Source organism: Ciconia boyciana, chromosome 1, assembly GCF_034638445.1.
Source record: "Ciconia boyciana chromosome 1, ASM3463844v1, whole genome shotgun sequence".
Taxonomy (NCBI): Eukaryota; Metazoa; Chordata; class Aves; order Ciconiiformes; family Ciconiidae; genus Ciconia; species Ciconia boyciana.
In genome coordinates this window covers 195,938,487-195,966,402 of record NC_132934.1, presented here as the reverse complement: position 1 = coordinate 195,966,402, position 27,916 = coordinate 195,938,487, and the positions used below count along the sequence as shown (strand labels likewise).

The 27,916-nt window shown below is 45.3% G+C and overlaps 2 protein-coding genes and 2 non-coding genes across 10 annotated transcripts in view; 2 read left to right on the top strand and 2 right to left on the bottom strand.

Annotated features, from left to right (window-relative positions):
• Positions 1–6,787, top strand: part of USPL1 (ubiquitin specific peptidase like 1) — a 16,775-nt gene extending 9,988 nt beyond the window's left edge. For 3 of the 4 annotated variants that reach the window (XM_072850401.1, XM_072850399.1, XM_072850400.1), the window contains 5 exons: positions 713–799; positions 1,221–1,350; positions 2,605–2,730; positions 3,400–3,560; positions 4,727–6,787. In XM_072850401.1, the coding sequence (XP_072706502.1) occupies positions 713–799; positions 1,221–1,350; positions 2,605–2,730; positions 3,400–3,560; positions 4,727–6,633 (2,411 nt within the window). In that variant the 3' untranslated portion in view covers positions 6,634–6,787. The remainder of the gene's footprint in view (positions 1–712; positions 800–1,220; positions 1,351–2,604; positions 2,731–3,399; positions 3,561–4,726) is intronic. The other variant, XM_072850402.1, reaches the window with a different exon arrangement.
• On the top strand, positions 6,170–27,916 carry ALOX5AP (arachidonate 5-lipoxygenase activating protein). 4 transcript variants are annotated; one of them, XM_072850403.1, is made up of 7 exons: positions 8,352–8,582; positions 18,266–18,352; positions 19,445–19,566; positions 24,157–24,256; positions 25,457–25,527; positions 26,500–26,581; positions 27,088–27,916. In XM_072850403.1, exons 3-7 carry the CDS (start codon positions 19,497–19,499, stop codon positions 27,248–27,250), a joined length of 486 nt encoding a protein of 161 aa, XP_072706504.1. In that variant the 5' UTR covers positions 8,352–8,582; positions 18,266–18,352; positions 19,445–19,496; the 3' UTR covers positions 27,251–27,916. The 4 variants fall into 4 exon arrangements, with proteins under 4 accessions (XP_072706507.1, XP_072706504.1, XP_072706506.1 ...); XM_072850406.1 differs by lacking the exons at positions 8,352–8,582; positions 18,266–18,352 and adding an exon at positions 6,170–6,208; XM_072850405.1 differs by lacking the exons at positions 8,352–8,582; positions 18,266–18,352 and adding an exon at positions 12,407–12,512.
• Positions 11,905–11,977, bottom strand: TRNAV-AAC (transfer RNA valine (anticodon AAC)). Its single transcript has one exon. It is a non-coding gene; the product is annotated as a tRNA-Val (tRNA).
• On the bottom strand, positions 12,234–12,307 carry TRNAN-GUU (transfer RNA asparagine (anticodon GUU)). The gene has a single exon. It is a non-coding gene; the product is annotated as a tRNA-Asn (tRNA).

Sequence of the window (27,916 nt, the reverse complement as noted above, 5' to 3'; positions counted from 1 at the left end):
AACAATCAAAAGCAATAGAGCTGCAAGAAACTTCTTTTTACCTTTTTATACACATAGATTTTATAAGTAATAAATAGTTTCAACAGCTGTTCTAAATCCTTCCTTTCGTTTGTGCAGGTTGTGATCATGATTGCATAGTAGAAGTTATGTTCTTGCTTGTGCTTAAAAAATATGTTTGTGAATAAACGACGTAACTTGCAAATTTAAAATACATACTGATATATATAAAGTACACTATTTTAAAAAATTATTTTTACTATTTTAAAGGCTGACTTAGGAAATTAGTATTTAATCTGGAACAACACATTTAAATGTTTCATTACAAATTGTATAACATCATTAGAAAATATGTAAGCAAATTTTTGCGCTTTTGGTCTTAAAAATCTACTATTAATCTCTGAATTGCCAGGGTCTGTAATATCTGGTTACATACTATCTAGCTATTGGTACACACTCTTAGCCATAATTTAAGTCAGGTTAAGTAATTTCTGGTTAGCAGACTGCAGTGAAATGTGTATAACTTCTGTAAATTCTTGTCTAATTTTCAAATCAATTAATACTTGGCTATTTTACCAACAGTTTTAGGCAAGTATAGGTCAATATGAAAGGCATCAGTTTGCAGAGAATGAGTGCATGTTAAGGGCACATATGCGTGTGAAAGGGTGGGGGTGTTACACAAATACATGAAGGCATATGTATTTTTTTTCTTTAGATGTTCTTCCAAAAGCAGAATCTCATCTCAATGAAATCAGAAACAGAATGTTTACACAGCTTCAGCCTCAGCTTAAGTGTGAATTGGGTAAGTAATTAGTGTAGCATCTCAGTATTTACTTACAGGAAACTCGACATGTAAAGCCTTGTATGTCAGTACAGAAAAATATGTATGTACATATGCATACCAGACAGCTTGCAGATACGTTTGTTTCTATTGGTGATGTAGACATACTTCACAGTGTGATCAGCTGTTTTGTCCCTTGACTGGTTTTGAAGGTTTGGAGAGCATATTTTTGTCTTTGTAACTGTGCTGTGGTCATGAAATTGTCATTGATAACAACCTAATAACATGGATCAATCCCTTTGCTGTGAGGATTAGAAATACAGCCTTGAAGGGATAACTGGAATTAAAATCATAGCAGTAAGCTTATCTTCTTCCTTTTTGAAGTACTGAAAGCTGATTTTATATATTCAGTGACTCTTTTTTTTCTGCCCCATCTTTGAAGGTAAGAAGGAAAGTCCAGTGTTTGCACTCCCTCTACTCTTAAAACAGGATCAACAAGCTGAGAAACTATTCTTGCATTCATTTTCTTGGAAGTTTGAATGTGTATGTTGTGGCTACAAATACCAGGATCGGTGAGATTTTTATTTAAGTAGCTTCTATATAATTGTTCTATCTTACCTTTTTAAATCTGCATATAATAGTTGATTTTTCTTCATATCTCCGGGTTGTGTACAGCTTAAGCTTGTTGGTGAAATTTTACATGATCCACTTTTTTAGGCTAGCGTTTGCAAATAGTTTACTGCTGTGTAATGTCTCAGGAAACCACATTATCACTTAATTAAGAAAGAAATAATAGGTAACTGTGTGAGTCCCTGGCCATGCTCACTCTGTTATTTTGCTGAGAGTATACGGGTTGTTGCGGTTCTAAAGAATATATGCCTGGCACACTTTTGCTATTGGAGAATATCTGTAATATTCATTTGGACTGCAAAGAATCAGAGATTCGCTCACACAATTTATCTATTTTAAAATAGTATTACAGGAAAGTAATGTCTTGAGAATGGATTTAGTTCTGTGTAGCTGCAGGTACAAGCTAGTCAGTCAGGCTCCTTTTAGAGTCAGCAGAAAAAGAGACACTTTCAGAAGACAGCTCATTTTACTTGAAAAATACCTGTTTCTCTCCACTCTCTTAGGTTTGTACAATAAAATTCTAGATCCCCAAGTGAGATGAGATTAATGCTATCTTACACTGCCAGCTAATGTGTAGTCCTGGTTAACAGGATGTGTTCAAGAGCCATTGTTACATACTGTGTTTTTTTAAAAAAGTTGAAAAATCTAGGTTAGGTTGAATATAAAGGAAGTCCTTTCTGTGGCTAATGAATGCATAAACTATATTATTTCACTTTAATATCCCATACATTGTATTTTCATACAATATAACCTCAGTGTAATCTCAGCTCTGAATGTACTGTTTTTTGAAAACAAAGTGTTCTATAACACAGATTCTGAGGTAATTTCTTACTGCTTCCTTCTCTCCTTGAGATTCTGTATTAGCTAGTAACTTATGCGGATCCTGGTACAAGCTCTGTCTTATGTTGGAAAGGAAACAGAGATAACATGCTAAGGGAGAAAGAGCAAATAATGTGAAACTGAAGGCCACAGAGCTGCTGAGAACAAATGGTGACTGATACTGTTTGGCAGAACTGAATTCAGTGCTGACTTGGATGTGATGCAGTCACAGTGGAATTCACACAAATGGCATGAATATGAATAGAATTTGGCTTTGTCATAACCTTTTCGTAACTTTTTTTCTCCTGGTAAAGTGTGTATATTTATTGTTTTCTGATCAGCAACTCAACTTACTCTTTTTTTGTGTGTGTCTCCAGATTTAGGAAGACACTAACAACATTCACAAATATAATCCCTGATTGGCATCCACTTAATGCTATTCATGTTGGACCATGTAATAACTGTAGTGATAGATCTCAAAGAAGACAGATGATTTTGGAAAAGTAAGTTTGAATACGTGAACTTGAAATAAAATACATAAAATTATGACATTTCATTTATTGAATGTATCACTTTCAAAACCAAACTATTATCTTGGGTTTACAGAGATTCTAAACTTTAAAGTCTGATAAATACTCACTTTTTAAGATTTTAGATCATTCTTAAATGCTGAAATGGCAAATAGTGTTTAATAAACATGAAACATAGAGCAGTGTTTAACATGCTGACCAGCACAAGTGTTTGAGCCAGGTCATAAATACTTACTACCAAGTAGTAAATATAGACAACAGATATCCAGTGTCAGCCTTTCCTCAACCCCTGCCGTTGGATAAAACCGTTGTCTGATCATCTGTTTACTAGTTTGGCTTGGGAACAGTGTCTTTTCCTACTGTGGTTATGGCACAGTTGTCTCCTGTTTTTCTCACCTTTTCCCCACTCCCAAAATCCCTTGTGTGGTGGTGTGTTTTTCCCCTCATCTATAACAAAATGGAATACCCAGTTGGGGTATTCTTATCCCTTGACTACCATGCAATCTGAAGAGTCCTGTGTGGAAGTAGAATTGTAAGGGCAGGACTACATACTCTTTGAGATGCCTTACTTGTGATTTTTCATTAGGAACTTTTGACACTATTTTGTTGTAATAAACTGATTCTTTATTGTTTCTTTATTAGAGTACCCTCAATATTAATGTTACATTTCGTAGAAGGCTTGCCACATAACAACCTGAAGAACTATTCATTTCAGTTTGAAGAAGACATCTACCAAATAACAGCTATTGTTCAGTATCAAACAGATAAGAAGCACTTCATAACCTGGTGTTTGAATCCTGACGGTAAGAACCATAAATTCTATTATAATACTTCATGAGTCTACGTCAAATACTGTTTGTTGGGTTACTGCAATAGTCTCAACAGTCCATATATAATAACAAGGATTTCTTTTGTCTGTGTTCTAAACTTCATATTAAAATTCTGTGAATAATTGTGGGAACTTGTTATTCAGTGTGAAGGTTTCAGTTTGGTTTAGCTGATTTGTTTCAGCAGTGTTCTGTTCTACACTGTACTCACTGGCAAAAGTTATTTGGGTAGAGTTGTTTCCTTTCATAACTTTCTATAAAGTTAAAAATACAGTCTCAGCACAGCTGTGGGACAAATGTTTTTTTGAAGCCAGTTATTAATCTCTTCTTGGCTGGAAGTGAGGGAACCTATGAAACTATCAGCATTAATGAAGTTTATTTTCATTTCTGAACTTACTGTACCTGAGGGGTGGAAGGCACAAACCCATGTTAGAAACATTACTAATGGTGTGATGGTTGTACCATTGGCGGGAACTCCATAATCGGAGAAGCTGAAAAGTTGGTATTTTGATTCTCATGCTTCTGTAGAGAGAATGGAGTGCAGTCTTATCAAGTGTTCTGACAACAGGAAAGTTGTCTAAATCATACTGCCAGAGTTTAAGAAGAAATAGGAAGAGGAAGCAGGTGGGAAGCATATAACTAGGAACATACTATACATCATATATACCTATTTTTAAATTCTTAAAGCTGTAAAATATTTGCTCATGATCTATGAACAATTTGCAGATGATGAGGCAGATTATGAAAATGAGCAGTTTCTCTTAAACCCCTGTGCCTCCCACCCAGGCAATGAAAAGGCAGAGAAGCTTAATTTGAGAGGTGGTTCTTCCCTTAGACCGGTGTGGGTATTTTCAGACAAGATGTCAGCATCATTAGCTCAGACAAAAAAAACTTAGCTTTGTTTCTTGGCTGACCTACTGTGACCTGTAATAATATTGCTGCAAATTCTGCTTGTGTGTGATCTTTTTACAGTGGAAACCTCCCAGTTTTCTCAGATGTAATAAAGAATGGAGAAAAAATACCCTTTATTTTCTGCCTATCAGGGGAATGGGTTAATAAAAATATTTGACAAGTGTCTGAGGATAGTGACTTCAATTTTAAAAGTCTCTGAGTCTCTACACTGGTTGCTATTTATTTTTCAGGAACTTGGCTTGAATGCGATGATTTAAAGGGTCCATATTGCAAGAGACATAAAAGATTTGAAGTTCCTCCTTCAGAGATTCATATTGTTATGTGGGAAAAGAAAACATCCTGTGTGCCAGAAAAACTGAATTCACAGTTCCAGAGTAAAAATATTGAAGATTTTCCTCTTGATAATGTACAGTCAAATTCCACAGTGTTACACTGTGGTTTTAATAACACTGTAGACAAAATACCTGCAGAACATCGCAAAGAGGATTCTGTAAGAACTCCAGATAAGAAACAGCAGCAGGTAGCTGAGGATGAAAGTAATGTTCATCATGGTTTAGAAAATCTGGCACATGATGATCTTGTAACACTGATGCTTGAAGAAATTCAAGTAGACTCAGAAGGTAAATCGCTGTCGAATGGGCAGATGGTGGGAAATAACCTTGTTGTTGAAATGAGCACACCGCAACAGAGAGAACTAGCTTTTTCACCTAACACTCCATGTACAGGAGAGTTTGCTGGAACTAGTCTAGCTATGAACAACAAATGCACGTTATATGAAAATTCCAGCATTTGCTTGCCTCTAGAAGAGTTGAACCCAGCAAATACTACTTCTCCTGTGCCCAAAAAACATGACCCTGACCCATCTGACTCATCACTTGCTCAAAGAACAGATGACAGAATTAATTTACCTAACAGAGAATATGGATTAAATTCAGAACTACAGCTAAACAAGAAGGTGTCACCAGTAGAGAATATTATGCAAAAATCGCCTGACTTGAAAGGTGCAAGCGAAATTGTAATTAATTCTCAGGTTGCCAATTTGGCTGCTGCCAATAATTCCTCTCAGCCTTCACACAAAGACCAAAAAAGAGGATTTGTAGGAAGCTGGGTAAAGAAATTATTAATCAAGAATGCTTCTTTTATGCCTTCAAGTGCCTCAGCTCTCAAGAATGAGAGAAGTTGCAAAACTCCCTCAATGCAAAAAATAAGTGAAGTGCGGTTGCCAGTTAAGGGAGCAAGTAACTTTGGTGGATTTCAAAGCAGAGGTACAAACAAAACAACTGAGACCCCGAAGTCAGTGGTTCCTCAGAGTAATAATACTCATCCTTTATCAATTTCCAAAGGATTTTCTCAAAGCACTTGTCTTCCAACAGCATGTCATACCACTATTGAAGGTCCAACTTGGAATAAGTCGGGAAGTACATTGGGTACTTCAGGTAAAGTGACTCGGTTCCATTCACCTAGCTGTAACTCTGGGAAGGCAGAAGAGTCAGATAGTGACAAAACAAAAAAACTTCGCCTAAAACTGTTAAAAAAACTTAATGCTAAAAAGAAGAAGTTGGCTTCACTGGATAGGCTAGCAGTGGAACAGATGAAACATGAAAAACCTGTGAGTGGAGATGTAAGCACCCCATCACAGACTGAATCTCACAATGACAGTGAATTATTGCAGAGCTTCTTAAAGGAACTGCAGTATCAGATTGATGTCGCAGGTAATGAATCTGAATTTCATGCCAATTCTGTATCAGGGTGCACTAGCCATAATAACAGTGATGAAATACTGGCAGAATTACTGTCCCCTACTTCAACTGTTGCTTCCTTAGAGGCTCCAAAAAGTGAAGATGAATGTATGTATATGGAAATGGTGGATAGCAGTGTTGCAACAACAGCATCTGATGAGAAGACCAGTGCGCCACATGCAGCAATGACAAGCGAGGACCACAATTATTACAGTCCTGTGAAGGACAATAATTCAGAACTTCATACAATAAGCAAACCCAGTGTGAAGAAACTTACTTTTGAAAGTCCTACAAGGGAAGATATCCTTGAAGACCTGTTCTCCATTTCAGCACCAAGCTCAATGGCAGGTGACATAGATTTACCTCATTTTGATGAAACTTTGTTTGAAACTTGGTAAATACTCAGTTTCTTGGTTTTAAGTATTTTTCAATATTATGTATATTTTGAAACAAAGCACTATTAAATTATGTTTTCTAACAAATTTAATTGCACACTGGCTGTACTTGAACAATTTACATTTGAGGGGGTTTTTTTCTTAAAATTTTATTGCTGCTGACAAATAAGGTTTTAATGCATTTTATTTTTCTGAGAAGCAGTTATTTTAGCTGCTGGATATGATGATGATTTTTAATTAAAAGCTCCTTTGAGTCTTAATTTTTGCTGCTTTTAGTATGGAAAACTTATCCATATTCTACTGAGTTTGAGAAATAATAAACTTCAGTAGTCTTGATGATGTAATAGTGTAAGAAATATTATTTAGGTAGTAGTGATTTATTTTATAGGATCACCCAACTCTGGAAATCTTTTTGTCCGACATTTAAAAAAAAAAAAAAGTACCTTCTGTAATCAGGGATGTTTGCATCCTTTGATACAATGATCATTTGCAACACTAAACTCGAGGCTGGTACGCTGTTCGGAACTCTGCTCTCTTCAGAATTACTGTTCAACAAGCTCACCCTGATGTATATACCCCTTGGATCCAGGGGAGGATGGATACATGGTAGAAATTTTCCTATTTAAAGTTATGGCACATAACTGAAAACATAATTTGGCAGAATATTCTTCAGAGCCAGGTTATTTTTTAACTAAAATTAGTAAGATTTGGGCCAGAGTTTGCAGCACTAAGAAAGAATATCAGTAACTTTTTGTTATTCATAGCTGCAAGTTCACTAATAAAATAATTAAAGTTAACTGTAAATTAGCACCCATTCCCGTTGTCACTAGGAGTTTTTCATGGCTAGAGCAGTGTACCCCGTCCATATGTGAGAGTGCCAAGGAGAGGCAAGGTTAATAGGAAGAAAGTAATGGAAAAGGTGGCAAGACAGCAGTGAGTAAGCAGAGGGATTCACATCTTGGTGTTTCTGGATTTGTATAGCTTTAGTTTTGCTAGACGGGAGTCTTTTTTAAATTCGTAGACACAGAGATGAGAGTATTTTATGCTGAATTAGATTAGCTGTACATTTTTCTTGTACTCAGAAGTAACAAGGATTTTATCAGCAAGTCTTTGTTTCAGCCATTTTTAGAGGTATTCTGCATTTTTTTCATTGTTTTAGATCCCAAGTTCAAATCATAAGTCCTCAATCTTACTCTTCCAATAGGTGCAGTTGAACATAATTGTTATAACAAGGCATGGCAACAGATTTAAATGGTCTTAGATTGCTTGAACCAGGTTCAAAAAGTGTCTGAGAAACTGTCAGTGGCACTGAACTTGCCTTGCCAAGCTATTTCTGTTGCAATTACATACATGTTTATCAAACTGGCACTTCAGACAATGAATGGTTTAATTCTTGAAATACAGGTCTTTGTAAAGAACGTGAGCTCCTTCTTTGTTTTAAATGTTGTAATTGGTAACATTACAATAGAAAACAAATCAATGGATTCTGAATGTAAAGTGCCAGTGTACTGCTGGTGAAATGTTTGCCTGTCTGTGAATTCCCTTATTAAAAAAAAAAAAATGCTGACCAAAATTAGAGTTTGATTGATCAGTGAATAAAATAGGTGCCTCAGCAAGACTTGAGGGGGATTATAGGATTTTCCTGCAGAATTTTCCAACCAGAGGTTTCTATATATGCAAACCACTAGAAAGCAGTGTGTCTCACTACCCCTGACTGCTTGTTGCAGACGTTTCCCCAAACAGTGGGGAGCTGCCTGCAAGTGTGGATACCATCTGTGACCGACTGGATTGCAGCTACCTGCAGCTGTGAAGTGGGAACTCCTTCACCACTGGCTCGGGACATGACACAGACCCAGGGGTGAGTGAAGCAGCAAGCCTAGGGTTGGAGTGATGCAGAACACACAGGGCAACATGAGGAAGAGACCCCACTAGAAGATGAGAAAGTCCTGGTGGTAAGGATTATAATAAGGTTAATAGTAGAGAAGGGTGTGGGGGCACATCTGCTGTGCATATATGCCTAGACAGAAGCAAGAGTCTCTGGTCACCACTGGCAGCACCTCTGCAAACTGATGTTAGGAGTCCTCGATCTGCAGCTGCGTGGCATACAGTATGGGTACACAAATGTATAGAAGCTCCAAGAGCAAATAAATAGCATTTGAGATTAAAGTAAGTACGAAACTAAATCTGTTAGTGCTGCAAGTTCTTTGCTGCCTTTTCTGAAATATTTAACTAAAGATGATGCTGTGCAGATTTGTCTGTTTCCATAAATGTTTTACTGCCTCTGATCCTGTGCAAGTGAGAATTCAGCTGAGATTGAATGCCAAAGAAACCATTTGGAATTTGGTGGTTACTGGACTTTTTGTTTTGAGAGTAGTTTTAAAATGCAGGCTTGATGATCAGCTTTTTACTTGCCATAAAGAGAATACAAAGTATTAGTTTTCTGTCAATTAGAAATACACTAGGTGGGCATATAGCAAATACGATTAGTGAGCAGAAGTTAGTCACTGTATTTTGGAGGTTTATCAGTGTTATAGGGTAAATTTCCAAAAGTCTAATGGCTTTGTGCACTTTATATATGTGCACTTTATATATGAAATATATGTGAATATATTTCACATGTTTCTTCACCTCTTGCATCGCATGATCTTGTCATTCTGTCTTTGATTTGGGAAGGGCACAATTGTGGCACTTACAGATTTACAGCTTTGGAGTTTAGAGTCAGCTTTATGGTGGAAGTAGCACTCTGATTCAGGTCTTACTACTTCATGATACATTCAACCACATTTTATTAAAAAGAAAGGGCTGCCTTCTCTCATCCTGCCTACAGTAAACCAGCCCATCTGCAAAGGAGCTGCCTGGATGGATTTTTAGCTGTATACCTGCTAGGGCACTGTTCTAGAAATTCATTGTGGTGCTGATTACAAATCTGATTTTGATCTTGATGTTTTTCATGGCTGGCTATTGCCATTTATTCTTCTTCCAGCATTGGTTTTTGCTTTAAATAATTATTCCCTTCCTGACAATGTATCAGTGAAAACGATTGCATCTTATCCGTCTTCCTGTTGCAAAGCTCAGCAGCTGCTGTTCTCCACATGAGCCCCTTGGTGCTCAGAGTAAAGCATGTTACCTTCTGAGCAGATTATGCAGCTCTAAGTGTGTGCTGTGCTTTAAAGTCCACCAGGATTCAGTCTCAGAGTGGAAGAGCTTACAGTCTAAGTATAGATCTAAGACAGCATGCAGACAGAGCAAGAGAGAGAATAAGGTTAACAGGATTATAAGGCTGATTAAGTTTGCAGCATGCTTAGTTTCGCACCACTATGCACAAACACAGTCTAGTTGTTTACGAGAGACATGCAGAAGCTGCACAGTGCAGCAGAACGTGGTGGAGCGATGGAGCACGTGAAGGGGAGCGAATGGTGGGAAAGGAGTGTAAAGAAGTAGGCCTGGCCTACTTGTTGGGGGCCGGGTGCCTCCAGCTTACGTTTTCTAGAGAGAGGCTGAAGAAACCCTCAGGAGATGTTTCTCCCTGGACATGGGTCCATATTACTCTTTTATGTAAATGACTATCTACAGGGGCTTCTGTAATGCCCAAGACAGGCTTTGGGCTATGTCCTGGTTTTGGCTGGGATAGAGTTAATTTTCTTCCTAGTAGCTGTTATAGTGCTGTGTTTTGGATTTAGTATGAGAATAACGTTGATAACACACTGATGTTTTAGTTGTTGCCAAGTAATGTTTATACTAAGTCAAGGACTTTTCAGCTTCCCATGCTCTGCCAGGCACACAGCCTGGCACAGGGGGCACAGCCAAACTGGCCAAAGGGCTATTCCATACCATATGGCGTCATGCTCAGTATAGAAACTGGGGGGGAGTTGGCCGGGGCAGCAATCGCTGCTTGAGGATGGGCTGGGCATCCGTCAGCGGGTGGTGACCAATTGCATTGTGCATCACTTGTTTTGTACATTCTCTTATCATTATTATTATTTTCTCATCCTCTGCTGTCCTATTAAACTGTCTTTATCTCAACCCACAAGCTTTACTTTTTTTTTCCCCGATTCTCTCCCCCATCCCACCGCGGGGGGGGGAGGGTGAGCGAGCACGGCTGTGTGGTGCTTAGTTTCTCACTGGGTTTAAACCACAACAGGCTAGCTGTAATCCTGTCCCCAGATTTCCAGTTTAGAAATAGGACAAATAGGCAGCATGTTAAAATAACCAGTGAGCTGTAAGAGTTGGCAATACTCTGGGAAACCCGGCACAGAAGTACCTGGCAAGGGGGCATCTCCCCTTCCCTCTTCAGAAAAAGGAACTTTTGTCCTGGTGACTGGTCCTGTTGCAGAACCTTTCAATGCAAATGTCAGAGATGGGGAGCTGAAGAGTAGGAGAGCCCCAACTTGTTTTATATCCATCCATTAGTGGACTGTGTGTTCAACCTCTTTGGCTTAGAGAGAGGGTGGCCCATAATTTTTATGTATGAAATACATATTGGAGATTTTAAGCAGTGTTTTACAGTTCTTCCATGCTGTAACTCTACCTTTTGTGTAGGTTGTTTTATTTTTCCTGTATCTGTATTTTCGTTGGCTTGCTCTTTCTATTGGTGTAGCAGAGCAAGAGATTTAAGTAATGGGGAAAGCTGTGAGAAAGAAGTTGTGCATTTGAATTTTCTAAGAGAGCATTTCAAACTATTTCACCGGGTAGCCATCTTTTTTTTTTTTTTTTTTTTTTTCTTCCCTCCACCTTCAAGCCTTGCTTTGCCATGGGAAGATGAGATTTTTAAACGCAGCACCATAAACATTACCATTAACTGGCATTCTCTCCAGCCAAAACTTTAGCAGTTCTTGGGCTAACTACCCAAACACATTCTACAGTTACGGCTGGTCAGGGGCAAGCAGTGACAACATTGTCATTTGGTGGTGGAATCGTACTACTTTTGAAGGTTTTGTCCAACGTTTTCTGATGATGTTCAGGCCATTTCAGCTGAGAGTCATTTCTCCTTTAGGCCGTCCTTTCAAGTAGATGAGGGAAAAGTCTGTTTGCAAAGGGGAAGCTTGGGCAGGGGAACGAACCAAATCTTCAAAACAACGCACCCTGCCGTTGTCCTTCCACTCCCGGCCGTGCAAAACCCAAGCCTAGATGGCGGGTCGCCTTCTCCCGCTCCCAGCGAGGACGCGGGTGTGCCTTACCGTGGGGGATGTCCCCCACGCCGTGCGCGGGAGGGTGTTAAAGGAGGAACCGGGAAAACTAAAGTCCACCGTGACACGGGAAAGGAAAAAAAACTGGTGTTTCCGCCCGGTTTCGAACCGGGGACCTTTCGCGTGTTAGGCGAACGTGATAACCACTACACTACGGAAACTCCCGCTGGTAGAAATATTCCTGCAGCCCCTCTTGAGCGGGCACAGCCAACACGGCTGTGGGCACCTGCACGGCATCGCCGCGACCGGCGGTAGCCACAAGGCGACCTTCTCTGGGCGGAGGGCGAGGCCCTGGGGGCGCAAGCGGGTCTCCGACAGCTCCCAGCGGCATAAAGGCGGCTCAGGCCGGATCCAGCCTCCGCCAAACCGGCCGCGCAGGAGAGGAAAAAGACTGTGGCGTCACAAAAAGCCGCACTCCGTCCCTGGGTGGGCTCGAACCACCAACCTTTCGGTTAACAGCCGAACGCGCTAACCGATTGCGCCACAGAGACGCCCTGGACCCCAGAGCCGCCGAGCCGCTCCTGATGGCCGGGCGGCGGCTGCGCGTCCCCGCGGGAAGCGGCGCGCCTGCCCACGCGGGCGCGGAGGGTCCTTTGCCCGCCCGCTGCGGAACGGCTCCGCGCTGGGAAGAGTTCCCCGGGAGAGCTGCGCTTTGTGTTCCTGCCGCTTCCCCCACAGCGCTTCGGGTTGGTGATGGTGGGTTGGGTTTTTTAATCACCAGCTCTGGTGCCTGTTTGCTTTTTTAATCCGAAGAATATTCCTTCCTTCCTTCCTTCCCTTTTTTCTGCTCTTGTTTCTGTGGCCTTTCCTGTAGGAGCAAGGGAGAGGGAAACGGTAGACAAGCAGAAAAAAAAAGGTTTAAAGTTATGTCTGTTGGCAGGACAACTGTGGGTGGGAGCCTGACAGCTTCTTTCAGAGACAGACGAGCCAGCAAGCGAAAGCTCTGTGAGAATATGCCAAGGACGAGGAAGACAAAAATTAGCATCAGCCTATTACTTAATACACGGCCAAAGTATCCAACGTCTTTTCTTCCTGTAATTTCAATACTAAAAGGACTAGTTGTGACCAGACACTTGAGGAACAGAAGACAAAATTCATCCCACACCATTTAAAGACCTGTGATAATTATTTGCAAGAGTTAATGGGAAGTGGAAATACTGATAGAAATGAGTCAGAGCAAAAGAAACATCTCAAAGGGGCGCAGAAGGGAAACTGCTGTCCAGGCAGCCTTGCTTCAGCTCTAAAAAAAATCTATAAAATGAATTCTTAAACAATCAGTTTGCAGTCACCTAAAAGCTAATAAGGTGATAACGACAGCTAACGGGAGTCGTGAAAACCAAATCATGCTAAAGTAGTGTAATTTGCCTTCAGGAATCCCAGGTCCCAGAGACTGAGGAGAAAAGCTGGAGCAAGGAAGATGTACCTTTGGTGGATGAGGATCAGGTCGGGGAATACTTAAGCAACCTGCACATACATAAGTCCTTGGGCCCGGATGGGTCATACCCACAAGTGCTGAGGGAGCTGGCAGATGTCATTGCAAAGCCACTCTCGATCATCTTTGATTGATCACAGCAAGTGGGAGAAGTGCCCAAGGACTGGAGGAAAGCACATGTCACCCCATCTTCAAGAACGGCAAGAAGGAGGACCTAGGGAAGTACAGGCTGGTCAGCCTCACCTCAGTCCCTGGGAAAGTGGTGGAGCAGCTGATGCTGGAAACCATCTCCAGGCACATCAAGGACGAAGAAATCATCGGGAGTGGTCAGCATGGCTTTACCAAGGGGAAGTCATGCTTGACCAACTCGATAAACTTCCATGATGAAGTGATTGGCCTGATAGATGAGGCAAGAGCAGTGGATATTGTCTACCTGGACTTCAGTAAGGCCTTTGACACTCATAAGATCCTCACAGAGAAGCTGTTCACATATGGGCTGGATGAGCAGACAGGTGGATTGAAAACTGGATGAATGGCCAGGACCAGAGGGTGGTGATCAGTGGTACGAAGTCTAGTTTGAGGCCAGTAACTAGTGATGTACCCCAGGGATCAATACTGGGTCCAGTCCTGTTCAACATCTTCATTAATGATCTGGATGATGGGGCAAGGTGCACCCTCAGCAAATTTGCAGACAACACCAAACTCGGAGGAGTAGCTCATACGCCAGAGGGTTGTGCTGCCATCCAGAGGAATGCACAGGCTGGAGAAATGGACTGACAGGAACCTCACGGAGTTCTACAGGGAGAAGTGCAAAGTCCTGCACCTGCGGAGGAACAGCCCCATGCACCAGCATATGCTGGGAGCCACCTAGCTGGAAAGCAGCTTGGCCGAAAAGGGCCTGGGAGTCCTGATGCACACCATGTTGAACATGAGCCAGCAATGTGCCTTTGCAGCAAAGAAGGCGAACGGTATCCTGGGCTCCATTAGGAGAAGTGTTGCCAGCAGGTGGAAGGAGGTGATCCTTCCCCTCTGCTCAAGCACTGGTGAGGCCACACCTGGAGTGCTGGTCCAGTTCTGGGGTCCCCAGCACAAGAGAGACATGGACATGCTGGAGAGAGTCCAACGAAGGGCCACAAACATGATGAAGAGACTGGAGCATCTCTCCTATGAGGAAAGGCTGCGAGAGCTGGAACTGTTCAGCCTGGAGAAGGGAAGGCTCAGGGGGATCTCATCAATGTGTATAAATACCTGGAGGGAGGGTGCAGGGAGGACGGAGCCAGGCTCTCTTCAGTGGTGCCCAGTGACAGGACCAGAGGCAATGGGCACAAACTGAAACACAGGAGGTTCACCCTGAACATCAGGAAACACTTTTTCACTGTGAGGGTGACTGAGCACTGGCACAGGTTGCCCAGGGAGGTGGTGGAGTCTCCATCCTTGGGTAAGTTCAAAAGCCATCTGGACATGGTCCTAAGCAACCAGCTCTAGGTGGCCTTGCTTGAGCAGGGGTGCTGGAGCAGAGGTCCCTTCCACCCTCAACCCCTCTATGATTCAGTGAATTTCCTCCTGTGACAGGGTGGCTGGTTGCCGGGGCTGTCCGGAGGCCACCACGGTGACGCCGCATGGTATCACAATGGCTGCTGAGAAGTTGCTTCTTGGGAGCAAGGGAGGGAGAGATGACAGAGAGGAAATCCCCATGAGGTGGCTCTGCCACTCATTGGGCACCGCTCAAACCCTACTGATCGATAGTTTCCTGGGAAATCAGGGGGGCTTTTCCCAAAAGGCCTCAGAAGGGGCTGTCCTAGGGCCCGCTCAATTCTCCGGTCTCCCGATGGCAGAGAAAAAAACAAATCTGCAGATGTGCCCAGGTCGGAGGCGGGTTTCCAGCATCCCGGTGGAGGGGCTCGGATTCAAAGTGGTCTTGCTACATTGCAGCAACGCTCCAGGCTCAGCCTGCTGAAATTTCGTAAAGATAAGCCCAAACAACTGCTTTGGGGAAGGCGAGCCCCAGAACACGCTTGGTTGCACGGGACTCGCCAGAGAGGCAGGAGCGCTGCAGAAACGGACCCAAGGGTGAAGTGCAGCCGCAGGGGTGTCAGCGGCGCGGCGCTCGTACAAAAAGGCAAATGTTATTCGGAAGAGCGGTGGGTGGGACACGGCGAGTGAGGAGGAGGCCGCGCCAGAGGCCCAGAAGGTCTGTGGGCTCTGTCTTCAAGTGCTGTGTTTTGAGCTGAATCCGGACAAATGGAGTGCAGAGACAGTAATGAAAAGGATGAAGTCTGGGAAATGTGGAGAAGGAGGGGTTTTTGAGGCAGCGCTCTGACTGCTCCCATGGTGTCATTCTCTTGGCCGCGCAAAATGAAGACAGCATTTAAAAACTGCAGCGTCGCCCTTTTCTTTGTGTTGCACTTCATGTTTCCAGCTCTGTTCAGGCTCTCCTTCAGGGTTTTGTCAGGCTTCAGAAAGGATGTGATGCTGAACAGGCTGACATGACAGCAGGTAGTCACACACATGTATGCCTATGTACTATATATTTGGTTGTTCTGTGGCACTTTAAGTTTTCAAAGCACTGTGCTAATGTTAACCAACCAGTCCAAGAGGCTTATGTCCCATTGCATTTATGATAAAGCATGACAGCTGTGTGTCGCCTGACATTTATATATAGGAGCTTCACAGGAGCAGCTTTTATTTTATTAGGACACACGCTTTCATTGGAGTCCTTGCAGCTGAGCACTGAGCAGAATGCATGAGAGAAGAGATGAACATCCTAAAAGATATTTATAGATCTGTGTTCCCAGTCCCTTCCTCTTCAGTATGAAAGCAATTCTACAAAAGGATTATTTTGACTGGCTGTTCAAGATTTCCAGAGGAGGAGATTAATGTGCGGGAAGCCTCGCAGCGCAAGTGGAAAAGCTCGCTGGCTTTGCACATTTTCATGAGCTTCATGGCTCACTATGTCAAGGTTATCTTCCTCAGACAGGAAGATGTGGATTTCCAATAGCAATGCAGCAAGCAGAAGGGCTGGGGTCTGACAGCAGCTGCTGAAGCGCAGAATTATCTGTGCCTGGAGAGCACGACTGCAACTGGGGGTTACAGCGGATGCAGGCACCTTTCCACCTTTTTTTTTTTTTGCCTACTTGAGAAAATCCCCTATTTCAAATGGCCAGGTGGGATATGATGGAGGTCTTTTGTACCAGTCTTTCTCCCAGGTGGTCAGTGTTTTCAGGTGGTGCCAACTTTACTTGACCCAGACAGTGATCCTGTGTATATCCCACAAAAGTGGAGGCAAGAGCCGCCCAGACGTCTAGGTCTCAGGGAGAGGGAACAGTTTAACGTGTAGGTATGGCAGAAGCTGTTTGCAGAGTCATTTTGGCTCCACCTTAGCACTCCCTTGCCAAGGCTCTTCCCCAAATTGCAAAAAAATTGCCAGAACCTCCTTCCATCCTGCAGCTATTTCAGTGCCAAGGGGTACAAAAAGATAATATTCCCTCCCCAAGGGGTTTCTGCTCTATCCAACCATATTTACAACAGCGTTGCTCTGCCTTGGTAAAGGGATGGGTGTTCTTCAGTGTCTCATACCCTCTTGATTTCCTCTGCTTTTCCTTAAGCAGAGCCCTCAGAGTGATGTTGGACTTTAAAAAAACCCCCAAACCTACAGTTCTTATTTTAAGGCAGCTATACCAAACAGATTCTTGCTGGCAAAGCTCTTTTTCTCCCTGTACAACCAGAAATGAGCTTAGCAAGCCCTGGAGTTGATGTCATGGGGTTTTGGGGGTTTTTTTTGCAGGGAGGAGGGTGAAGCCGTGTTTTCCTCCATGCATACCCGACAGATGACTTTGGAGCGAGGCTCAGCCAGAGGAAGTAATGGGCTGGGTTTCCAGCAAAGCGCCGGTGCCGCCGGCAGGTTCTGCAGCACCGAGCGGTGCCAGGGGACAGGCGGGAATCAGAAGGGGCAGAGCAGAAGAGCAAAGCGGGGATGAGAACGCGGTGAGAGGCGCTGAGCAGCAGGAAAGCGAAGAGGTGGAAAAAGAGCAGGATGAGGAGAAAGTGAAGGAGGCATCAGCAGCCCAGCCCTCACAACCTGGCCTGCACATGGGGTTTGTTTTTTGGTTGGGTTTTTTTTTTGGCATTATGGAAACTTCAGACCTTAGCAGCCTGATTCCTACCCCCTTTAATATGAGACTCGTGCCAAACTGAAGCCATCTTTGGGAAGCCTGTGAAAGCAGGGAAGCGTGCGCATTTTCATGGCAATTTGGAGGAGATCTCAGAGCAGGCTCGTCTGCTTTTACTGCCCCTTGTAAAAGTAAGCCTCAAGTTGCCTGGTAGGTTTACACGGGTGTAAAATGGGCAGAAGAAAGAGAAGGATCAGTGCCTGCTGTGGGAGGACAGCTGGGGTTTGTTCTGCTGTGGATGCCTTGAGGACCTGTGCTGTCTCCTTCGCCCTCTCCCATCAGCAGCTCCCTCCTGCCTGCCCGTGTCCCTGCACAGGTCCTTTCTTCACGGTGATGGCACTGGTCTCTGCTTGGACAATATTCCTCTTTTGACTTAATTCTGTAACCACTTTCAGGTGATGGGTTTTTCTCTTCAGGAGGTTATAGTAGAAGCTTAGCATTAAATACCAGCCTTAAATACCAGCTATGATCCTGTGCTCAGTAGACCACAGAACATAAACTTTGATGCTCAAGTAAGAAAAGGCCATTTTGTGGGGAAAAAGAGAATTTCAGTCCTAATAAAAGCATGTGGCCTAATAAAAGGCCAAATCTCAACCTAGGTACTATTTATGGCCTTGCTGCTCACACAGTCGTGTCTGTGTGGGCTATAGGGAAAGTATCCTAGAAAGACAGCCTTCTTCCATTAAGTTAACAGAAGGTCACAACTCACAATGTTAATCACCTCCCTCTCCAGCCAGCGTTTCTGTATATTTGCTTGTACCCAAAGTACCTGAGAGTTTTCCATATCTAAATAGTACAGATGATAATAATTTGCATGATAGAGAGACTGGATAAAAACACTGTTGTAGGTATATGTTTCCCCGTTGAACAAGATGGATTTCGCAGCTTGGCACCTGCTGGGAACTCCTACCAGGCTGTGTCCCATCCAGAGAGAGGTAAGCAGTTATCCGTCCATGGTTTGGATGCTGGGCAGCACTCAGACCTTCTGGATAGCATGTGGTGGAGAACAGACAGACAGATAGGGTGAAAGTTGTCCAGGGCTCAGTCCAGTGAAAATATTACTTTTATTAGTGTTAAATCCCTACTAAAGGTAAGGATTTTTCATAAGGCTTTTCCCCATCAGAATATGGGCAAATGGGAGCAGAGTGGTTACGGTTGGCGAGTGATGTGTGCTTTGGATGAGGCTGCTTTCCAGTGACCTCGCAGAAGCTGTGGGACTTGCTGCAGCCGTCCAACACCTCAGCCTGTGCTTCCCTGCCCTCTCTGTCATGGGGTCAAAGCCAAGGCGTGAGCATGCTGCAGCAATTATGTTCAGCCGTGTTGGGCTCGGACTGCTAAAACTGGGGTACAATTGCGAAGTCTCAGCCTGTAAAATGTTGAATGCTGGCAGCTGTCACTGTCTTGCAGGGAGTTATTTGTAGGGGGAAGGATGCAGAATCCATCCCTGGTAATGAAAGACCTTTTTGTGCCCACCCGCGATGCTCACAGCATTTGCGTACTGCCCATTCAAATATGCCAGATGGATCAGGAGCTTTTGCTTGTGACCTGGAGACGTGGAGTCTCCTCACTGGTGAGGCTGATGGAGATGTGACCAGGAAAGGCACACGTCTGAGAGCAGCAGCGTTATTGAGACTCACCAACGTTATTTCTCCTCCCAGCTACTTGTGGGGTGGTTGGGCTCTTGCAAGCAATGACATGATAGCCTGGCTGGTCTCTTCCAGCCTTTCCGCTGTTCCACACAGCTAGCCAAATGCTCAGACATACTTTAGATATCAGGGTTGCTATTTTGCTCCTGCGCAGGAAGGGCAATAGATATCTTCCCACATTATATATCCTCTTAGATCACAGATATATAATCTCTTGTTTCTCTGGGCTTTGTCTGTGTATGATGAGTGAGTGAGTGAGTCTGTGGCTGTGTTGCTCTGACAGGCACCCGAGTGTGGGGTGCTGCCACTCTCCTGTGAAGCCATAAGTGTTTCACGATTCGAGATAAGACAGACCTTCACTTCCTCTTTTTGTGCTTGTAGGGCTGAGCTGCCACCGAGGCTGCACTGTCCACCCTGACAGCCCACTCGCAAAATGGACCAGGGAGCCCTGGGAAGCGTTGTCCTGCTCGCCATCGTCACCTTGATAAGTGTTGTCCAGAACGGTAAGACGAAAATAAGCATTTATTTAAGGGCTAAAAGGGAGCTGAGAAAAATTCAGGATGATGTATGCTGATCTGGTCTTTGGATAGATAATCTCTGATTATAAGTGCATGTGTGCTTAGGCATGACTTTGGCTTTAGAAATTATCTTCTAAGCGTATAATTTTGCATACTGTTGTTGCAGTGTCTTGGCAGTCGCATCGTCCTGCTCTGTGATATTCTAGAGTGAGTTTGTTATACATATGTCAACTAATGAAAGCACTAATATGCTGGGGTACCCTGTGACAATATGCATTTTGATTTGATGACTGAGACCTCATTTCCTGGCTGAATTCCCTAATGTGGGCAGCCAGGGCTGCTCTCCACCCAGAGCCCTGCCACCGTGGGCAGGGGCCAGGGCCCTGGGGGCTGCGATGTGTCAGACCTTTGCATGGAGCTGGGCAAAGGGGGCAAAACTGCACCAACTCATCGGAGGAGTCTTTTGGGGTTATTTGTGGGCAGGCAGCTCTGCTTTCCTGCCTCTCCAGGTCCTACAGTCCAACTAATCTCAATTAACTGTGGTCCCAAGAACATTGTGCATTTCCTGCAATGGAGAAGTTTCCTTTTTTAGCTCTTATTCAGACTTCTATAGTCCCTACTATTCTTCAGAATTTTTTAAATAAAACAACAAGTTTCTCTCTTGTGCAAATCTGGTTTTAACTTGATCATTGTCTTTTACAAATACCTAATCATTTTAGTGGGAAATTCTGCCCAGAATACAGAGAAGGGAGTGAGTTTTGCCACAGCTGCACTGAGATCGCCCAGGTTCAAGGAGAGTCAGCAGTGGGATGGGGGTGCTGATGCAAATGCTAGAAATCTTCCGTGAAGCCTTCTTGGTATGAATGGGAATTTCCCACTGACTGTAAACCCCACATTCGGTCCTAGGAAGTGGGCTATTCTTGGGCTGCTGCAGCAAGGGGAAGTGGTGGCAGCCTCAGCATAAGCCCAGCTGCCAGAGAGAAAAAAAGATGCAGACTGGTTTAGTTTTGACATAGGCGCTAAATACCACATCATTTAACCCAATGCTGTTTTCTGGTAAATGCACAGTGTGTGATGTCACCAGAATATGCCACGTTGAGATCAGAGCACATACCACAATTAAAAAAATGTGTCAAATAATATAAATTTCTTGCTATTTAACTAGATGACTTTGTTTACAGTTTTTTCCTCTCACTCTGAAACTCGGGCATTTGCCTTCCAGCCTGACACACACTTTCACCTCATGGAAATCTGTCTCTGAGATTATTGACCCAACTGCTGCAAATGGGCAGCGTGGCGCTTGGCAGAGGACTTAGTATGCCAAGCACGAGTGGCACAGAGCCCTAAACTATGATTTCAGACTTTGCATCATGTGATTTCCTCCTCCCAAGCTTTCTGTCTAGAAACACCCAACTGATGTGCAGTCCTGCAGCGAACGCAATACTTAAGGAAGTAGAAATGCTTGTCAAGGGATATCGGTTGTACTGAACTCTTGCTGTGGCTCTGGTTCAGCAAAGCACTTGGGCATCTGCTTGACTGTCTTTAAGTACGTGAAGTCAGGTTTATATGCTTTTCGCATCTGGTGCAGGATTAGAAAACAGTTTGCATGAATGCTGTTATTCCCAAAGCTGGAGGTGGGCTGTGGTGCTGCCCCAGTCTGACATCCATTTACTGTCACCATATTTGTGTCGGGAATCTCCATATCCTACAGAATGACTTGTGTGGCTGGATGCCGCTGTCACACATGTAGCTTTAGGTTTTGTTCTTGCATCAGAGAGATGTTACAATTTAGCAGCTTTCAGAGAAAATCAGTGGTCATTGCTGAGCAGATCGGGATGGAGGAGGCAAAGCAAAGTCAATGGAAAGAAGGGGCAACCTGCATGTTTGCCAGCGCTCACTAGGCTGGAGCTTCAGCGCACGGTTTCTGTTGGCATGAACTTGTGAAACAGCCAGGCTTGTATTGAACTCTTGTACGTTAACTTGACCAGAGTGGGACTGCAGTGGTTCCGGCTCAGGGCAGCCTGTGCAGTCCTGGAGCCTTGGGGCATCATCTCCTGGTGCAGCTGAGCTGAATTAAACTCCTCAGCTCCAGTCCTGCTCCACTCACTCATCTCCTGCCAGCTTGTGAAACCACCCTCTTGCCTTGAGGTTCAGAGTAAAGAGCAGGAAATATAACCATGGTGTTGCAAGCTGCTTCACGCTGCTTCAGTCTCCTATTTCCCCAGTGTCAGGTTAACAGGAGCCCAACGTTGCTGAGATGTGAGCACAGACCTGCAGCGAAGCCCACCCCTGGACGTGATCTGTCAAGTCTGCTCCAGTCCTTTGCAGAGCTTGAGCCTGGCTGAGCCTCAGGCAGCTGAGACCCACCTCTTGGGCTGCCTTCTGGGGAGATTTTGCGGGCCTGCGGGGTGTGTGAGGTTGACAGGGCTAAGGAGCCACAGAACCGTGGAGCCACTTTCAGGATGAAAAGCTCACTTGAAGCAGGAGGCTGATGGTGAGATGCTGGGTTCCTTTCCAATTCACTGCCCTCATCTTGGGACTCCACATGGTCCTGGGGAAATACAGCCGCTGCAGTGGGTTGGAGGTGAACAACCCAAGCATCTTCTCTTGCGAAGAAGTGGACATCTCGTGTGAGGTGGTTGTCTAAGCTCTTTCTTGAGTCAGTGGAGAAAGACCAGCACTTTAGTGGGGTGGTTTCTCTCATGCCAGTAGCTCTCTGAGGGATGGATTGACCTCTGGAGGTGCCTTTCCTCTGTTTCCCTCTGTCACACACTGTTTACAGAAGGAAAACATCCATCTCCCCAACACTTCTCAATGTCTCTGAAGTGAGGTGAGACAAAGCCTGCTCCTCATCCATGGGGTGGGTGTACATGATAATCCTACCTCTGTCCTTTGCCCTAATGCCCAGTCCATTGACCAAGGATCCATACACCACATCGGAGACGGCAAGAGCTTCCAGGACAGATGCCTGGACCTCCACAGCCAGATCCTTCCCAGGAGACCCAGCACCACCATGCCTGCCCAGCCCTGATCCCAGAGACTGTGCACCAGGAGTGTCACCACCAGCACCTCCAACTTCTTGTCCTCAGTGACCACCGTCACATTGGACATGTCTGGATTCAGCCTGACGGCTCTTGGCATCATGGAGCCCCTCTGCCGTGGCACACTGGCATTTGGGAAGTGGCAGCACCTGTGGCAGCGGAGAGGGAGATATATGTAGCTTACTCTTGGCTTTCTCTGAAGCTGTGGCATCTTCTAGTGATTTCACATACATGCTAAATGGAAGGGAGGAGGTATGCTACGTATCCCAGTGAGCCCATGAAGTCCCAGACCTGCAGGAAGTGGTTTCGCATCACAGCAGCTTTGCACTGTACAAAAAACTGCTGTCCAACCTCGTCCTCTTCAACTAGGCCTTCTTAGACCCTTCCTCGTAGGCAGGTTAATAACCCCATGCCAAAGGCTGGGGTGGCGTGCAGATGGAGATGCTGGAAGCTCTTGGTGGCTGTGCTGTCTGCCCTGGGTCCTCCAGGGCCAGCTCCTCCAGGAGCCGGCCAGTGCACTGCACTGGTGGCAGTGGGAGTGTCTGCAGCCTGGCTGGGAGTGGGGACGCTGGCTTAAAGCACTGCGGGATTTTCTGGAGAAAGGCTGTATGTACCCAGGGAATCACTCAATATTGGAAGGCAAAAAACTCAGTAGCTTTTAGTGAAGGCAATGGAAGTACAAAAGACCTACTTACAGCATCAGTGAGGGGAAAAAAGAGGTAACTCTTCAGATTCCAGGGGTGAAATCCTGCAGCTTATCAAGTTACACTTCTATTGTTATAATAATGTCTTTCCTGATGGGTTATCTTTTATATATATATCTTTGGCTAATATTCTAAACCATAGAGTGATTTGGGTGCACTGAGATGGGATGCACAGTAATACAAAGCTTGCAGCTTGTAGCCTGTCAGGGCTCTGCCTGGTGTATTTAGACATATGATTGATGGTATCTGTTTTAGTGTCATCAGATAAAATGTGTTTGTCAAGTGCATGATACATTATCTTGAGGTGCTGCATTTTTGCAGCAGCTAACACCCTGACACAATGCTGCTGCTTAAAAGGAGGATACACACAAGATGGACATGTAGAGATCAGCCATCAGGACCAGGTTTTCAATGGGCCTTTCTGGAAAAGGAACCAGCCCTGCAGGAGAGCGAGAACTGGGTTTGGCAGCTCTGTCTAGGAAGCCTTTTTCCCACTGGGGGTACAAAGGACCAAGTCTGGGCTGTACTTCTGCAGCAGACAGAGGTGAGGGCTGCCAGAAGTGCAGTGCGGGGATGAAGCAGGGCTCAGTCACATACAAACACGTGGGGATGTCTGAGGTCACACCGCACTGCGCCCTCGCACAGAGGGTTTGGCTATACCATGGTGACAGAGCAAGCATGCTGGCCACATCCTGCGCCTCCACGCACCCACGTCCTCTCCTGCCGTCCAGCCTGGATGCTTGTGAGAGCAGAGCTGAGCCCACAAAGCCCAGCTCCTGCAATATCTCCAAATTACATCTCAGATCAAACACTTAGTGTTTTTTTAACAGCTTTTTTTGCTAGCAAAGTGGAGCATGAAAGCAAACACTGCAACGGCAAGGGGTTCCAGCGTCCGGGATCCTCTGCCTTCGACCGCGTCTACACTGCCAAGTGAGTAGGCAAGCCCTGAGGAGCTGGTGGGGGCAGAGTGGGGTTCGTCTCTCTCTTCATTAGTGTTTAATCCAAACCCTTTTGGGGTCCAGACTTTGCTCTGCAGTCCCATTGCTGTGTGCATTGCAGGAGCTTTTAGACCCATGGTTCTCCAGTATGTTTGCTAGTGAACCCAGCTCCTTTCTGGACACCAGGTGCTGTATTTATATTGGACTTGCAGCCCTTATGTCTATTACGTCCCTTCGTTTGGGAGCCCGTTCACCCAGCAGCACCTAATGCTGGAAGTGTGATACAAGCACAGCCGGCGTCCCGAGGGCACTGCAGCTCAAAAGGAAAGAGCCAGCAGAGAGATGCTGACTTGCCGAGGAGCAGGTTGGTGGCAGAGCTCATACAAACCCCTCAGTCCCCAGGCAGCTGCCTCGGCTTTCCGCTTCTCCGCCACATCGGTACCTCTTGTCTTTGACATCCCTTCAGGGAGAGCAGAGGGAAAATTAATTCCAACCCAGAAGAAAAAAGAACATAAAATATTTTTTATTACCTGTGAAGTACTGACTATGTGCTTGAAACTGGATGGGACATCCAAGTGCTGCCCTTCACAGGTGTGCAACCTCTGCCAAGGGCAGAGTGCTTCCCCCTCAGAAAGCATTCCCAGCCAAAAGAGGCAGCTAGAAATCATTCCTGTTCCCCTGCAAAGATGCATGTTAACTCTGTGAGATGCTCCTATTTGCAATGTGATTCTCCTTTTGTTGGTTTCATGCAGCTTTCAATGCCACTAACTTGACTAATATGACTGAATTACAAGGATTTTCCAAGCCAATAAAGCACACAGCATCTATTATACACGTGCCGTGATCAAACAGGGTAGAGGAGGAAAGCGGCTTTCACAGGTGCCAGGCATGTGTGCGGGGCGGTTTGCTTTCCTCATCGGGCAGGACAAAGGCATCCATTATCCTGGTGAGGATGCAGGGAAACAGACCTGCGGGCGAGGCAGCCGCCCTGTTTGGGCACGGACACGCCAGCCAGCCCGGGGAAGCTGCCTGCCGCAGGCAGGTCGGGGCCTCCCACCGCGCTGGGGTAAAAGCCCACCCACAGCGGCGTTAGCGCAGCCCAAATGCACACCCCACCACCCTTTGCTCATGAAACATGTTGATTTTGTTTCTGTTTTCTCCGTGTTCTGATTTCTGACAAATTCCTTTCTAGCCAGAACTGCGGACATGCGTACCCTACGTTTCTGGCCGTGCTTTGGTGTGCTGGACTTCTCTGCAGCCAAGGTAACACACAGGTTTTTTCCCCTCTTCAACCTTGCACCACTTCCAACAAGGGATGGTGAGCATTTTGGAGGTTACGCTTCCAGGGACCAAATTCTCCCGCAGCGGGGGGACCAGTCTCACTCGGTGTCCTGCAGCTACCCATGCTGTTTAATTAGCAGCGCACTCCCTGGCACGGTTTATGCCAACAGATGTGCTCCCAGACATGATTCCGGACAGTCTGGGGCAGGGACATTTCCCATATAGGCATTGCGGATGAGATCCCTCTGTTCTGGGTGGAGGGTTTAGTACTTGGATGCTGGATGCTGTGTTATTCACACCCAGGTCTGGAAATGGGCTCATTTGATTAAATTGCCAGAGCTGCTAGCCCTTCCCAGTGCTGAGGGCAGCCCAGGAGTATTTACCTGCATTTCTAAATATGATCCCCTTTAATGCAATTTGAGTTTTCCTAAACTTAAGATGAGTACTTTTCTGGGGTCCGTGGCTATTCTTTCTGGAAGAGAGGAGCTTCCTGACCAGGAGAAGAAGGGCTGTTCCCTGCAGGTGTTGGGAAAGCTAGAATTAGGGAGAAAAGGGGAAAAGCCTCCTTTATGTGCTCGGAAATGAGCATTGGACCATAGTATAGTCCTCCACCTGCTCCTGGAGAAGTACATCTATTGGCTGCCTGTTATTTCTGGTGAAGGCAGTGCTTGAGCCAGCACCCTCCTTCCTGAGCGCTGCATGACACACACCCGGTTTCTGCAGCAGGCACAGCTGTGGGCAGGATTACACCCACAAAGTCTTCAGAAAAGCTGTTGTGAGGGCAAGGCAAGTGCTCTCTTTCCCACGCAAAGGTCTCTGTCCTGCTTCCAGTGACCATCCCGTAGCCAAGGCTGCAGGCTCCCGTTTCCCAGTCCAGCCCAGGCAGCAGACGGGGACAGTATGTACAGAGAGACCTGTGCTGGTGTCCATAACGTTGTTTTGCCCTTTACCCAGCTCCTGCTGCGTTTGCTGGCCTGATGTACTTGTTTGTGCGGCAGAAGTACTTTGTGGGCTACCTCGGGGAAAGGACTCAGAGGTAAGGACTTGCAGAGCTTCTTTACAAAATCGGGCACGGGAGGTGCGGTGGCACTGGGGGTCAGGGGAGCTGCAGGAACAGTGGCTGCTTCAGCAGCTCCTGCTCACAGCCTCTGCAAACGCACGTGTTTGTGTGTTTGTGCCACTATTTGCACAAGATCTTCCTTTTATGTTGATAAAACTTGTTCCATGCATGTGGAACAAGATTGTCCCACAGCCTTTGATGGCTGAGAAGACATATGGGTCCCTCTGAAGAGCCACTTTTGTAAGCAGCAGCCTATGCTGAGCACAGGAGGCCAAATCCAGACGCAAATAGATCCTGAAAATGGCATTTAAGAGCTCACAGCTGGCCACAGCAGCAATGCAAGGCAGAGTAGAAATTTGCCCCATCCATCTCAGCCCCTGAGGTGTTTCAGCTGGTGTCAACACCGAGTCCAAAGTCTGAGGGCTTCTCGTGTGAGGTGATGTATGTTAACGAATTGCTTCCCCCCCTTTCTGCCTCCTCAGCACTCCTGGTTACTTGTTTGGAAAGCGCATCATTTTGTTCCTGTTCCTCATGTCCGTGGCTGGAATACTCAACTACTATCTCATCTTCTTTTTCGGAAGTGACTTTGAAATGCACATAAAAACGATAACCAGCGCGATCTCTCCGTTGCTGCTCATCCCGTAGCTCCCTGCAGCACTGAGGGGGTCAGCGTGCTTAATATATCGATACCCAGAAGCAGCCATAATTCAACTGTTTAAGAAATGAACCTGTAACCCTTTTAGATTGCTGTAAATCTCATGCTTGATGGGCTTTGTAGTTTGATTTAACCTTGCTTTTTCCTTCAGGAAAAAGATTTATCGTGAGCACTCGGCACGCCCAAGGAATGGTAACAACTTCCAGTTAATTCTTTAGAGTTTTTTCCCCTTAACTGCAGCTTGCAAGCTGGTTGCATGACTGGAAGGGACATTGTATGCTTGCTTCATAACTGTGTTGTACTTAGCTCTTGTCCCAAAACCCAGGAGCCTCTCAGTGTTGGTCCTGACCGATGGCTCCCGCAGTTACCCTCACGCACAGGCACAGCCTTTCGTCAGCATCCCACACGCCCCTGCCCATGCAAAGGCACGGACCGGCCCCTTCACCTACCCTTTCCCTCCCATTTGTGGATGACTGAGCTCCCGCTGCTTCAGGAAGGTGGCAAATTGGCCCCTGTCTGGTCTTCCTTGATAAATATTCATGTGCGTAAGGCTCCCGACACTGATCTCATTTACACTTCAGCCTTTTTGTTCTCCTAGAGCTGTGGAAAGGGGTCTTGTGTAAATGAGGAGCTGGTATATTGACGGTGGGGTTGGT